The 14810-nt window shown below is 60.0% G+C and overlaps 2 protein-coding genes across 7 annotated transcripts in view; both read left to right on the top strand.

Moving 5' to 3' along the window:
• Positions 1-7644, top strand: part of CAPN5 (calpain 5) — a 51005-nt gene extending 43361 nt beyond the window's left edge. For all 6 annotated transcript variants that reach the window (XM_011237778.3, XM_034666291.1, XM_034666292.1 and 3 more), the window contains 6 exons: positions 243-438; positions 1051-1173; positions 2342-2538; positions 3422-3537; positions 4111-4247; positions 5123-7644. In XM_011237778.3, coding sequence (XP_011236080.1) covers positions 243-438; positions 1051-1173; positions 2342-2538; positions 3422-3537; positions 4111-4247; positions 5123-5305 — 952 coding nt within the window. In that variant the 3' untranslated portion in view covers positions 5306-7644. The remainder of the gene's footprint in view (positions 1-242; positions 439-1050; positions 1174-2341; positions 2539-3421; positions 3538-4110; positions 4248-5122) is intronic.
• Positions 7645-9161: 1517 nt separating this feature from the next.
• Positions 9162-14810, top strand: part of MYO7A (myosin VIIA) — an 85242-nt gene continuing 79593 nt past the window's right edge. The window contains 3 exon segments of the mRNA XM_034666290.1: positions 9162-9623; positions 11566-11629; positions 12607-12747. Coding sequence (XP_034522181.1) covers positions 11612-11629; positions 12607-12747 — 159 coding nt within the window. The 5' untranslated portion in view covers positions 9162-9623; positions 11566-11611.

Genomic DNA, 14810 nt, shown 5'->3' with positions numbered 1-14810 from the left:
AACGTGCATTACCTGCTTTTATCGCTTTACTTAATTTCTGCACTACCCGTGAGAGAGGCGGCTGTTGTGAGCTTCATTCCCATCTTACACATCAGGAAACTGAGGCCAGAAAGCTGGGAGGAGGCCAGGCGCCGCCGCGTCTGCCCTCGCTCCTGTGTGGGTGGTGGCTCAGAGCGCACAGGGTGGGTGGGTGGGCGGGCCAGCCAGGGGACCTGGCCGGCTCAGCCTCCTGTCTCGGCCAGGATGACCTTCGAGGACGTGTGCCGGTATTTCACCGACATCATCAAGTGCCGCTTGATCAATACGTCTTACCTGAGCGTCCATAAGACGTGGGAGGAGGCCCGGCTGCGGGGCGCCTGGACGCGGCACGAGGACCCCCAGAAGAACCGCAGTGGGGGCTGCATCAATCACAAGGACACCTTCTTCCAGAACCCGCAAGTGAGTGTTCTCAGGGCCCCTGCCCCTGGTCCTTGTCACTGTCCTGCATGACTTTGGGTACCTCCCTGTCCCCCTGTGGGCCTCTGTGCACCTGTCTGTTTAGTGGGGTGTGGATGGGCATGTTTGGGGGGTCCTGGGTGATCTGCAGATGGTAAAGATGAGGAACTAAGGCTCTGAGGCCTCATGGGTGTGTCGTCCAGAGTTACAGGGACATTTAGAGGGAGGCTGGGCTGAGGACTCGAACCCCTTGTTTCTACACCCACAGTACTGCTCTTTCCAGGGGAGCTTGGCCAGGCTGGCTCTCCCTCAGGGAGGATGTCTCCCCTGCAGCCTCCTTAGTCATGACCCTGGCAACTGTTCAGTTCTCATGTTTGGCGTGCCTTCGTTTGGCACCGATGGCATGCGGGCTCAGAGCTGAGCATCGTGATGTCACCCAGCCCCCCCCCCCATAGAGTGGGCACCGTAGGCCTGGGTCATAGGTGAGGGACCGAGGCCCAGAGAGGTGCCATGACTCCCCTGGGCCCTCACCGTCGAGAGCCCAGCTTCTGGGGGCCAGCGCACCTGTCCCCGGCGGTCCTACCGCGGTGTCTCTTTTCCTTGCGGTCCCTGCAGTACATCTTTGATGTCAAGAAGCCTGAGGATGAAGTGCTGATCTGCATCCAGCAGCGGCCGAAGCAGTCTACCCGCCGGGACGGCAAGGGTGAGAATCTGGCCATCGGCTTTGACATCTATAAGGTGAGGCCAGCTGGGACCCCTGCTTGGGGGGAGGAGAGCGAGGGGGCTGCATTTTAGGCCCCCCGGGCCTGGGAGGGAGCTCATGCCGCCGTCTGGCTGCAGGGGCTGACGCCGTGGACCTGGCGTCGCGTGAGCCGTCTTTGGAACACCCACAGGGCCCGGCCTGCCTGGGATTGGCTGCCCTGGGAGCTCTCAGCCCAATTCCTTCCCGCCCTGGACCCACAGGCTATTTGGTGGGTGGGAAGGAGAGAATTGCCGGTGGTCAGACCATGCTCTGGGAGGCCCTGTCTGCTCCCTCCCTCAGGGCTCTGGGTCCCCCTGAGCTGGAGGCCCTGCTGGGCCCCAGGAGGAAGCATCCTGGGCAGAGCTGGGCAGGCTTACCCCTGGCCGCTTCTGCTGGCCTGGGGCCTGAGGCCCTCCGCATGTTGCGACACCGGGGATGTGACAGCACACAGTGGGACACTGCGGGCCGCCAGACACCCAGAACTTCATGAGATCACATGGGTGCGCGAGGCACGCGGGCTGAGTTGAGCCCCTGTGTCAGACGAGCTCGGTCATGTCATGACCGTCCGTGCGTGTGCTCATGTCGGTACGTCCATTGTGCGCTGGGGTGTTGTGACTTTGACCTCACGTGATGTGGCTGCAGCTTATCACGGCGCTCGTTCCAGGAGTTAGCGCACATGTCCTGGAAGCTGGTGATGTCATTTCACGGCCGCGGGCTGTGATGGGCGCAGACAGTGCTGCTCGGTCTGTCGTGAGTCAGAAACTCCACGGACGTCGTTACGGGGGGAGTCCTGTTGTCCTCCTCCTCTTACAGTTTTGCTCCATACAGTTCACTCCTGCACAGTGTACAGGGACTTTTAGTATATTCGTAGAGTCGTGCGACCGTTGCCACCATTCTAGAGCATTTTCGTCACCCCGAAAAGAAACCTCACACCCTTCAGCTGCCACTGTGCGGTCCCGTCCGCCTGCCCCGCCTGCCTGCGTCGCCCCCCCAGGCCTTGGGCAAGCGCCCATCGACCTCGTCTCTGCAGATTTGCCTTTCCTGGGCACTGCATGTGCGCGATTCTGTTGCTCCTTCCACGGCGGCGTGGGAGCCATGCGTGGTGCAGACGGGCGGGGGGCACAGGGCGGGGGGCGTGCGGCCCAGCTCCCCCTCTCCCCGCAGGTGGAGGAGAACCGCCAGTACCGCATGCACAGCCTGCAGCACAGGGCCGCCAGCTCCATCTACATCAACTCGCGCAGCGTCTTCCTACGGACCGACCAGCCCGAGGGCCGCTATGTCATCATCCCCACCACCTTCGAGCCCGGCCACACTGGCGAGTTCCTGCTTCGGGTCTTCACTGATGTGCCCTCCGACTGCCAGTGCGTGGGGGCTGGGCCGGGGCCGGGGGTGGGAGGCCAAGTCCCCTACCGGGCTGACCCGGATCTGCAGCCTAGAGATGCTCATGTCTGCCCCAGGCGGGGAGCCCAGCCCTCCAGCCTCCCTGGGCTGCCTTCCCCTCCCTTCCCCTGCTCCTCTGTCCCAGCCTCTCTTGGCTGCATAAGGGGACAGCGTCTCATATGTGCATAGCACTTCACGGTTTACAAAGCTTTCACTCCTCTCATTTGCTCTTCCTGAACCCCAAGTGGGGGGCCTGGCCCCTCCATTTTACAGATCAGGATTGGGGAATCAAGAGTGGGGGTGGTTTCCAAGGTCACGACACCAGTGGTCGGGTTGGGCTAAGCAGACTGCTGGAGCCATCTCATCCCTGCTGGGGTGCAGACCCTGTGAGCCCCACACTGCCCCCCCACCTTGGCAGGCAGCCCCAATTCAGGGCTCCTTGCACCCACGGCAGACCTGGGAGGCAGCATGTGTGGTGGCTCAGTGGACCTGAGTCCTGCCAGTCCATGTTCCACCTCTGTCCCGCTGTGGGGCGGATCTCTTCTCCTAGTGAGCCCCGTGCTTCGTAGTCTGTAAAATGGGGATGGGAATAGTCACCTATCACCCAGGGCTTTGGGAGGGTTACAAATAATACCGGTAACATCCCAGCAGAAGTTTTGGCCCAGATTGCTTTTCTCTCGGGGAAGGTGGGGCATCTCTGAGGAGACAGAGAGCAGCAGGAAGCCTGTGGTGGTTTGCCCAGGATGAGCAAAGGCTGGACTAAATACTGCTCCCCTCCCCTTCCCCCTTCTTGAACCCCCTCACCTTCCATCTCCCTGGCCCCCCTCCATCACCTGTCCTATCTCCTCCTCTGGCCCGTCCCAGGGAGCTGCGCCTAGATGAGCCCCCCCACTCCTGCTGGAGCTCCTTGTGTGGCTACCCCCAGCAGGTGACGCAGGTGCACGTCCTAGGGGCTGCTGGTCTCAAGGACTCCTCGACAGGTGAGCTCACCTGGGGAAAGCTTCAGTACCCACCTCACCAAGGAGGTGCCCCCTGCCCTCTCCCCACTGCTCGGCAGTAGACACCCAGCCTCCAGAACTCTCCTGCTCTCACTCATTGAATGAGCAAACCTTTCCTAACATCTGCGCTGGGCCCAGCCTGGGAGTGAAACTGGGTGCCCAGGGGGGAATGGGCTCTGCTGCCTGCTCTTGGGCAGCTTCCGGTGTGGGGGGCAGTCAGACACAGGGACAGACAGCTGGGAGGCACTGCTTAGGGAAGGCTTTCTGGAGGAAGTGGTCTTTCTCCAGGCTGAGGAAGCATTAAGATATGCTGGTGAAGTAGAATAGGGGAGAATATGCTCGGGGCAGGGGGGGCAGCATGGAGGCCAGGGATCACCAGTGTGCCCCCTCCTATCTCTGGAAGTTAGGAAGTGAGTCAGCCTCTGGTCTCCCTTCTCCTGAATATAGGAACTCTGGCTTCTGCTTTGGGGAGGGGAACTCACCTCCCAGACATCTGTCCCATTGGGTCCTGCCCCAGCCCCCACCATCACCCCGTGACCCACTCAATTTCTCTAGGGGCCAACTCTTATGTGATCATTAAGTGTGAGGGAGACAAAGTCCGCTCGGCCGTGCAGAAAGGTACCTCGACGCCCGAGTATGACGTGAAAGGCATCTTCTACCGCAAGAAGCCGGGCCAGCCCATCACAGTCCAGGTGAGCCTGCCCGTCCCGAGGGCCGCTCCTGGGCCCCCCGCCTTGACGCTTCCCCACTCACAGGGGCTGGGCCCAGGGTGGCAGAGCTTTTGTTGGGGACCCAGGAACACTACATGCTGGTTCCCACTCTGTCCCTGACATGGTATGGCCTCACAAATTCTCTGGCTGGCCCTGCCTGGTGCCCCAGAGTTCCCCCTGTGGGGTGGGCAAGTTGGATTGGCTGGTGTGATTTTGAGACACAGCAGGGTCAGGCCAGGGACAGTGGTCACCTCTGCCCGCTTTGCCCCAGGGGCTTGGGAGCTGTTCCTTACATCCCTCTGGAGGTGGGTCTACCAGGAAAGCTTGCGCCGAGATGCGATGCCGTGTGGTAGGGGTAGCTGTTTCCTGAGAGCGAGGGACCAGAAATCCAGGGTCCTGGCCATGGGCTTCCTTCCCTTCTCAGGCCAAGGTGGCCAGTGGATGATTCTGGGCTCATTAGTGGGAAGTCCTCCATCCCCCGGGCCCAGGCCAGCCCCTCCCTGGGTGAGAAACCATCTGTAAACAAACTCCCAGTTCCTCAGGGGAAGATTTCCAAGTTTTCCTAATAGTGGGTCCCACTGGATCAAATCACGAACCTGTAGATGTTGGGGCTGAAAGGACCCACAGGGGCCATTGATCCAACCCTATATTGAAGATGGGGAAGTCAGGGCAGCGGGTGTATCACTTGTCCAACGTCACCTAAGGTCAGCAGCAGAACTAATAACACACTTAATTGTGTCCGTGGAAGGGAGTTGGACAGATGGGAGGAAGCCTGAGGCTCTGGAAGGAGTACGGCCAGACCTATACCCCTGCTCTTAAAGATGCTTCCCGCACCGCGATCCTCTGTCTCTTCCCAGATCTGGAACCACCGAGTCCTGAAGGACGAATTCCTGGGCCAGGTGCACCTGAAGGCTGACCCGGATGACCTCCAGGCCCTGCACACCCTCCACCTCCAGGACCGCAGCAGCCGGCAGCCCAGCGACCTGCCCGGCACCGTCGCTGTGCGCGTCTTAAGCAGCACCTCCCTCACGGCCGTCTGACACCTGCCCCCCTGCCTGGCCGCCGCGGTTTTACCATCTGCATGTCCCCAGCCTGGCCAGGGACTCGCCCAGGAGCCAGGACGCTGGGGGCCTCTTCCCAGCTTTTCCGCTGACTTGCTGTGTGACCTGGGGAGGCCTCTGCCCTTCTCAGGGCCTCAGTGTCCCAAGGCCCCCAAAGCAGTCCCTTCTCATGGAGGAGCCTTTCTGCCTGAGATTGACAAGAGCTCTCCTTACCCCAGCCGTCGCCACTGCGAAGGGACTCTATCCGTTGAAAACATTTTCCCAGGGCCCTGCTGTCTGCCGACGGAGTGCCAAGATCTCACTTGTTTACACACAATCTGCCACGTCCCCAAACCCCACTCTTGCCCCTTGTGTCCCAGGCCCGCCCCTGTGAACCAGACCTTGCTTTCTCTGTCACCTACACCTGCTTTTCTAGCCACCTTGAAAGGACTCTTGGCTCTTGCTGGGTTCCTGCTTGGGCTGGAGTCAGGAAAATGGGCAGGTGACATTTGTTCGTTCTCTGATCCTATCCACTTGCCCATCCATTTATTTATGCAACAGAGATTTGCCAAATGAATAAACGATGCCCATGAGACCCCCTGGTGGCACCAGGCACCTCACTGCCACTCTGGGAGACCCGGCCCCTGTCCTGGGCCTCACCCCTGCTCTCAGGTCCTCTCCAAGGCAGATGCCCAGACGCCCAGAGGAGCTATGGCTGCCCCCTTACCCGAGGCTGATTTCACTCCTAGCCTCTGTGTGAAGGCCCCTAGTGGGATGGTGGCGGCCATGGGGAGGAAGGGCGTCTTCCTGCCTCTACTGTCCTCATGCCAGGAGGCGTGTGCCCGGTTTGGTGGGCCAGGAGGGTGTGGGGAGGCCTGGGGACCTGAAGGCCCCCCTCTGCTGCAAGACCTGAGCTTTTCCCGGGACAGGGGACCCTGGGGCGGTGGTCCCTGGCCCACTGGACTCAGGTCATTTGTCAGGCTTGGCAGGAGACAGGTAAGTCTGTCACCTGACCAGAGGCCCCTCTCCCAGCATTCCCCCCAGAACACAGCCAAAGAGGCTATGGCCCTCCTCTTGCTGCCTGGATCAAAGTGTCCCTTTAGCCCTCTTTATATTCTCTATGTGTTACCAATTTTAACCAGGGGCTTTTAAACTGAGAGCCTGAACCCCCTTTTTTCATCTTCACCTCCAGTTCCTGTGGTCTGCTGATTTTATTTAGATTCTGCCGGGGGTGGGGGATGAGGAGTCCTGCCTTTTCAGAGGAGGACCACAGCGGGTGAAGAAGAGGGCGTTCGGGCATATCGCCAGCTGGCCCCACCTGGGGTTCCTGGTGAGTGTTGGTGCCACGACCTGCCTGGGTCTCTTCTGTGGCCTTTGCTGGCTGCAGACCAGGTGATGTAAATGAAAAGCCCAGTTGGTTTAAGAGCAGGAACTCCTGTGGCCTTGCTGGGCATTCCAGGCACCTGAACCTTTGGCTCCCCCTGCTGGCTGTTCGGCGCCGCGTCCCGGCTGGAGGCGCTGGGTGTGCCTGGCTCTGCTCCTGCGCCCGGGCACCCAGCCACGTGTGAGGACAGAGGATTCCTTCTCGAAAAGCTGGGACTTCTGCAGAACTTGGGTCTGGGGCTGGGGCAGGACCACGTGACCAGGAGCAAGTCCCTGAACCCTCCTGTGCCTCGATTTCCCTTCTGCGAAGCGGGGCCAATGGTTCTTGTGTGTCGGTGCTTTCACAAGTGCTGAATAAGGGCAAAACCATACCCTTTCTGTCTCTCTCTAGCGTGCCCACTACGCACATTCATGTAATCACTCCTCAGTGTCTTTTCCAAGTGAAGACTCCCGAGTCGGGGTGGAGAGGTGAGGGCCAGGCATACCAGCGTGGGGCCCCTGGGGCTGACACCTGGGTCTTTGCTCAGCCATGCCCACCTGGGCTAGTGGGCAAACCAGGACCGATCGGCAGGCCTGTGTGGGCTTCGGTCTGGGGATTGGGCATTGCCGTCCCCCTCAGGCCCTCCCAGAAAAAACCAGTTTTGGCAGCCCTGCCCTTGCTTGCTGCTCCTCTGAGTGGGCCAGCCTGGCTCCTGGCTGTGCAAAGGGCCCTGGTCCCTGGGCAGGTGAGGATGGAGTTCTGCCGGCCGGGACTGGAGGGTGGGTGGGGAGAGCAAATGCTCCATTCCCCTGATGCGCCCTTCAGCCCATGGGGTCCTCAGAGTCCTTACCTGCTGCTGGGCAGGGCTTCTGGTCATATCACCTGGATGTGGGCTTCACTCCCCCAGGGCCGACCATGGGGTCGGGAACGGAGACCTGTTCTGTTCTCAGAATAAACATTACCACAATCTCAGAAAGAGTCTTGCATCTGTCTGTCCCTCTGGGGTAAGGGACAATGGAGGGGATATTCCAGTTGAGGCGGGACCCTGCTGCCAGCTGGTGCATCCATGGGTGGAGGTCACCGGGGATCATCCCATCATTCCTTCCGCTGGCCTTGTCCTAAGCCCCGTCCCAGGCATTGGGGCTGCAGGGAACCAGCCAGTCCCATCTGTGGGGCAGTCCACACACTAGCTGGGGGGCAGGAGGCCAATGGAGACACTGCGATTCTAACAAGCACTGTGCAGGGAGTGACTGGAAGGGCAGTGTGAGTTCTGCGGGCTTCCAGCCTATCTGGGAGGGAAGGTCGATGCCCTGGTGCAAGGGGACAGTGGAGGGAGGGAGGCAGCCACAGGAAGAGGAGCTGGGTTTGTGGGGCACAGGTGGATGGGGGAAGGCCAGGGTGGAGGCTGTTGGGAGGAAGCTGCTGGCAGCTCCAGCCAGGAAGCTGGGGGGTAGGGACTGGGGAGAACTCATGGAGAGATTTTGGAAGTAGAGTGGACAGAACTCAGTGATGACTGGGTTGGGGTGGGGGGTAGGTAGCAAGTGGCAGTGGCAGGCGCTAGCCCAGAAGTGGGGACGGTGCCCCGGCGCAGCCCCTGCCCTGCCGCCTGGCGGAGGCCGCTCTGGCAGCCGGGGGCCTGTAGGGGTCGGAAGCGTCGAGTCAGAGTCTGAGTCCCAGCACTGTCGCTTCTCACCTGCTGCTCCCAGCGGAGGCTGGACGCTCAGCCTTGCTCCCGTGTGGGCTCCAGAGGGCAGCTGCGCCAGCGCCCAGCAGGTGGCACCCTTGAGCCTCCCACCCTATTCCTTGGGGTGTAGCCTCTTCCCTGCAGACGCACCCCACTTACAGAGGCGGGGGCTCCAAGAGTGCTTCCCTCTGCCCAGGCCAAAGGGGCCCCTAGAGACGCCTGCCCTGATGGGGCAGCTGCCAGGGAGGCAGGAGGCAGAGGGTGGTGACAAGAACATGCCAGGTCTCAGCGAGGAGTCCTCCCTGTTACGTCTTTGCCGTGCTAGTAACACTGTGGACCCTTCCTGTGTGTGCCCCGCCCCCCACTTCTACATCACAGTAGTTCGCCGCAGTTCATCCGTGTCCCTGGGACAGGCAGGCTTGCTCCGAGTTCATTGGTTTGAGAGACAGTTTCCTGGATGATTGTGGACAACACCTCCCCCTCCCCCAGAACAGGCTGTGGGGACAGTGTTGAAGTGAAGAGCTTCAGGGGGCACATCTGAGGGGAGCCCTTGGGAGTGGGTCTGGGGAAGGGTGGTGTGTGTACAGGGACTGGGGAGAAAAGGCTGGAACATGGGGCCTGCAGCCTCCTGCCCGCCCTGCCAGGTCCTTCCAAGAGTGTCAAGCAGGCACTTAACAAGAAAACAGGCGTGGTGGAGGGTGGGCAGGTGCCGGGACTCAGCAAATCAGGGACGGGGTCGGGATGGGCGGTGCCCCGCCCACGTGCTGGGAGCCGGTGGCCCTATTGCGTATAATAGCCGGCAGCTGGGGCCGGCACGGGGAGTTTTTGCTTGAGTCCCACGCTGCTCAGCAGCGCAGCCGAGGGACCCCAGGACCCCTGTCTCCCCCCTGGGCAGCCGGCTCCGCACCGGCCGGGCGGCACAGCCTGCCTCCTGCACTGAGGTCACGATACCCAGATCTTGGAGGCCCCTCTGGCTCCGCCTCCTGAGGGAAGGCTCTGGAGTGGGGCGCGGGGAGGACAGCAGTGCCGCTGGACAGCCGCCCTGGTCGGGAAAGAGAGGGAGAGGCTGAGACGGAGACAGACAGTCACACAGGGAGGAACGGACAGATCGAGAGAGATCCCCAGAGTGACGGGCCTCGGAGCAAGACAGAGGAAGAGCGGACGTGGGTCTGCAGACTGTCCCAGACCCGGGACCCCAGCTTGAGCCCTTCGTGCGGGTGGCAGCTGCAGCCAGCCTGGTGGGTTGCTGAGCGTGGGGAGCTGGGACCCCGGTAAGCGTGGGCTGCCCCCTATCCTGGGCACTGGGAGAAGGGTTTGCTGGACGTTGGGGGAATCACGGACTTGGGCCTCCCTGGAGCCCCTGCCCCCACAGCCATTTGCTCCTGGTCTGGGTGGCCTGCCACATTTGGGGGTACAGCTACAATAGCCACGGAACGAAACGGTCCTGAAGCTGGACAGATGGAGGCTTGTAGCCTGGAGAAGGGCGGAGTCGGGGGCATGGTGTCCATTGAATGGTCTCTGACTGGGCCTGGGGCAGGGGGGCAAACGTGCTGGGGTGGCGATGAGAGAGAGAGAGAGTCTTTTTTGGCCTCTGACACTCCTTCTTGATGTTTCTTTATCTCTCTTTCTCTCTCTTTGGATAAGTAACTTCTTTCCTCTGTGCCTCAAATTTCCCATCTGTGAAATGGGAACAGGAAGCCTGAGGGGCCCCAGGGTTGTTGTGGAGACAAGGTAAAGTCAGCCATGGACACAGAAGTGTAAATAGAGTTTTGCCTATTGTCAATTTGAAAAGCAATTAACTTAAACGTGGGCTAGTTCTTATTTTCAGGAAGAAGTTTATCTTGTAGCTTTTTCCTTCTGTGTGACGGTCAAAGTCCATGCCCCTTCCACCCTCCAGAGTCCTGAAAGGCCTGGCTCTGCCCCGGCTCTTGAGGCTCACCCTGGTGCAGGAGGCTGGCACAGCCGCTGGGCACCCTGCTCGGACACGGCTCCCCAGGGCAGCCGCCTGCCAGCCCTGTTGAATCGCCTTCCCCGCCAGCCAGGCTAGGTGACGGAGCTCCAGGGCAGGGGTCAGGGCTCAGGTGTCAGGCAGTGTCCTGGACAGAGGATCAAATGCCCCAGTGCCTCTGAATGGGCCTTGTGAAAAATTGATGCTCACCCTGGGGGGCAAGTTGGGGGGGGCAGAGGGACCTCACACCAGGACCTGTGGGCTGGGGCTGCCTGGATCACCACACTTGGTCCCAGGGTTCCTTCCTAAGCAATCTCTGGGCCTGGCCCTATATTGTGTGAGGTAGTGGCTGAGCCTACCCCCTGCCCTGGATTAACTCCCCAACTTTGGGGTGACACAGGTGGGGACAGACCCTGACCTGACAACATAATGCATATAATCAGGGATGGATAGACAGAAACATCAGAGCTTTTGGAAGCCTAGGGGTGGTCAGGCAGGGAAGGCTTCCTGGAGGAGGTGCTATCTGAACTGAGCCATGAAGTACAGGTGGGAATTTACTAGTCAGAATTCCAGGTGGAGGGGGTCAATGTATGCAGAGGCCAGGAGCTATGAAAAGGGTTGGCATGCTTCAGGAGTACTGAGTGCTAAGGATAGCCCAAGTGTCAGGGAGGGGGTGGGGAAGAGGCAGTGAGAGGGAAGACGAAGACATCAGCAGGAGCCACATGGTACTGGGCCTTAGAAGCCATCCTGGTGGGCTTAGAGCCCCCATCCTGAAAGCAGTGGGTGCTCTGTGGAAGGGTTTTAGGTAGGGCATGCCATGAGCAGGTCGCGCTCAGCCTGTGACCCTCCCCTTGGGCCTGGCAGCTCCCGTCACCCTGGGGCAACCCTGAACTGGGAGGCCGGAAATCAAGTCCTAGTCCTGAACTTGCCCTGCCCTGCTGTGTGACTCACAAGTCTTGGTCCCTTTGCCCATATGTCCAGGGGGAGGGGGCTGGACTTGCTACTTCCTAGGAGCCCTTTGGAAATCTCTGAATGACCGTAACCAAGAGAAGAGCTCAGCTGCTCTGGGCAGTAGAGCCAGTGACCGTGGCTGAGGCTCAGGTCACGCAGGCTGGGCTGTGGCCAGAAGGAGAGCCCCCAGGGAGGGAGGGTTCCCCAGAGGGAGGAGCGGCTGAGGCTTTGGGAAGAGCCCAGGTGACCCCAGCCAGGCTCTTGTCTGCCAGGGCCGGCCTGCTCAGAGGCTTCACATGGTCTCTCCCCCGCAGATCTGTATCCGGCCAGGCGGGAAGCACGAGCATCTGACGACGGACGATGGTGATTCTTCAGCAGGTGAGAGCTCCCCGTGCCCCACTGGCCTTCCTCTGTCTATGACAGGAAGAACCCTGTTGGGTGGCTCATCCCGTCCCATCCCACATTCTCTCATCCATATGGTTAAACCATAGGACACCCTCCCCAGTGCTTTCTTTTAGAAGCCTCCTGTCTATGCTTCAAAAGCTAGCGGTGAAACTTTCCCACCTCTCGCAGGCCCAGTCTGGAGCTGCTCCCTCTGATGTGTCTGCTGAGGCCTTCCCTTCTCACTGTACTCACCCCATTGGGTAGAAATTCTTTATTTATGTGCATCTCTGAATCCCCAGGCATTCCAGAAAGTAGAATAGCAGGTGCAAAGGCCCAAATGTGGGAAAGCCTTTGGGCACCGGGAGTAGGAAGTTGGTCAGTCTAGTGAAGCCAGAAAAGGAAGGGCTTGAGCCTCACAAGGGGCAGTGAGTGAGGGATGACCTGCTTAGAGCGGGAGCCCCCTGGGGTAATATGGGGGAAGAGGCAGGGGTGCTGGCCCTGGCTGAGTCCTCTAGCCCGCCTTCCTTCCCGGGGCCATAGTGGCCCCTGACCCTCAGCCCTTCCCCGTGATCAGCCTGAGGCTCTAATGAGCTCCTGGTCTCCAGAGCCAGGAATGTGGGCCCCGAGCCAGGTCTGCTCGGCACCAAGCCCCAGGGCTGGTGGGAGTGTGTGCCGTGGGGGCTTGGCCAGCAGCTTCACATCCTCCAGGCCCGTCAGAGGCCAGCGGGCAGCCTTGTTCTGCAGCTGCGAGTGTGTGTGTGTGTGTGTGTGTGTGTGTGTGTGTGTGGTGTGTGTGTGAGAGAGAGAGAGAGAGAGAGAGAGAGAAAGAGAGAGAGAGAGAGAAGGAAGCNTGTGTGTGTGTGTGTGTGTGTGTGTGTGTGTGAGAGAGAGAGAGAGAGAGAGAGAAAGAGAGAGAGAGAGAAGGGAGGCTTCAGGCAGGGTGGGATCGGAACGGACAGTCTTCCATCCAGGGCTGGAGGAGACCCCCTTTGGAGCCCCTCGGCCTGACAGCCTGTTCAAAGCCCCAGCAGAGACAGCCAGAGCCAACAGAAGGAAAGTCGCTGTCACTGAATGTTCGCTGGTGCCAGCGCCTCAGCTGCAGGCAGGGTTCGGTGAGTGGGGGACTTCGTAGCCCTCGGAGGGGCAGCCTGGGCCGCCCAGAGCCCCCATGGGGGTTTTCCCTCAGGAAGCCTGTGAGGCGGGCCTTTGGCTGACTGTGCCTTTCCCCTCACCCTGTGAGCGGGCTGTGCTGGGCGAGGGTGTCCACGGGGAAGCCCAGGCTCTGCCCAGCCCTCACACAGAAAACAGTTCTGTTGCTGCTTTGCCCCTGAGAAAGGGGCAGCTCTGGGGAGCCAGCCAGCTACGCGGCTCCACAGGCCACACACCAGGGCTCCGGCTTGGGCTTCGTTTTTGGTGAGCGGGCAGATTTGGGCATGTCTTTCAGCCTTCCTGAGCCCGTTTCCTGCCTATAAAATGAGGAGGAAACCCCTCTTTCCTGGGATGGTGGTTGTGAAGACAAAATGCCATGAGGGTTCCCTCAAGGTGCTGCTGCTTTTACCTGCTATTTGAGCCCACCTCTCTCCTCCCTTCCTCCTGCCTCTCCTTCCTGCCCTGAAAGACCTCGGTTCTCTCACACATCCTGCCCTGAGCACTTCGCTTCCCATTTTCCTGGCCGCTTTCTCCTCAGGCCCTGAGGTGGCCACTGTTCCCTCCGGGAGCCTTCCGTGCTCCGCCCACGGTGGAGTCGATCGCACTCCATCTTTTTCCTCTGCGTACCTGAGACCCCCAGGTGAGCCTGGGAGTGGGGGACAGCCCTCGTCCTGCTCCCCACTGTCTCCTCAGCCCCGGCACCAGCCCACTCAGATGAGGCTCGATGCTAAAGAAGGAATTCTTACACCCTCACTTGGTCTACGGAGCGAGGCAGACAATGGTGGCCAGCTCAGAGGAATGCTTGGGAATGCGAAGTCATAAGGCGTCTACAACAGTGAGTCCGATGGAGGACACAGCTCAGTGATGGTTAGCTGCCGCGACGCCTACTCCCGATAAGACCATATTGGTAGTGTTCCTGTGCATGAGAATTGCCTGTTCTTTTCTCTCTCACTTTATGTGATGTGAAGATCTCAGGAGACCTCAAAGGACATGATGGATCTTTCCCCACGTGGGAAAGATCAGTGATGGCGATTCGCTCCTCCCGCCCTCCATCATCCCAGTCTTTCTGAGCCCCCCAGGGCCCCAGGTACAGGGAACACCTTCATAAACATGGGCGAAGAATCCAAACCTCTTCCCTCATGAAAACGAGCATTTGTTGAAGGTTCTAATTCTTCAAAAGTAACATCCACATTGGCCCTACTATGTGCCAGGCACTCTCTAGACATGGTCTCCTTTTATTGCCATAACCTGTGAGGGGAGGGATCGTCATGCCTATGTCACACGTGAAGAAACTGAAGCCCAGATAGGGTCATTTAGACATAAGCCAGGGCAGGTCCAGACAGGGAAGGCAGCCATGATGGTGAGGGGGCAGCAGGCAGGGAGAGGCCTCAGATCCTGGGAGGGGAGCTGCTGTGTGGCACGGGGAGCAGGCACAGCGCTCGGGGAAGGAGAGATCAGACCGTCCGGGTGGGAGGCATTTGCAGAACACAGGCTCTTTCCTAGGGACCCTGTGGAGGTCTGGGCAGACCCGTCAGGTTGATGGCTTCAGGACTTGGGGGGGTGGTGCCTGGAGACTCCTAGCATGCCAGAAGCTGCCTCCCCTCCAGCCACATTCTCACTCACCCACCCAGCAGCGTGGCACTGAGCCCCTTCTCTGTACCAGGCTGGGCACAGAGGATGCAGAGCTAAATTGCTCCCTGTCCTGGAGTAGTTACCGGACTAAGGTGGGAGGTGGCCTGAAACATGGCAAGGGCGCCTTTCAGTGCGACGGTCATAGCAGGAGTCCTGGGCTGGAGTGAGGTGGCACAGAGTCTGGGGGTTGGGGGAGCTTCTGCCCTGCCTGTGGTAGGGCGGGAGGCTGTTGCAGGACCTCCTTACTTACAGATGGGGGACTGAGGTCTCTGGAGGAGGGACTGGCCCAGGTTACAAGGCCAGCTGGTGCCTGCAAGAACCCACAGATCTGGGGCGCATGTGACCCTCTTTAAGGACCTCAGGGAGGGCTGCCGTGCTTCAGTATGATATGATT

This window comes from Ailuropoda melanoleuca, chromosome 8 (assembly GCF_002007445.2).
Source record: "Ailuropoda melanoleuca isolate Jingjing chromosome 8, ASM200744v2, whole genome shotgun sequence".
Taxonomy (NCBI): domain Eukaryota; kingdom Metazoa; phylum Chordata; class Mammalia; order Carnivora; family Ursidae; genus Ailuropoda; species Ailuropoda melanoleuca.
Note: the sequence above shows the minus strand (reverse complement) of the source record. Positions and strands in the feature narration are given on the sequence as shown.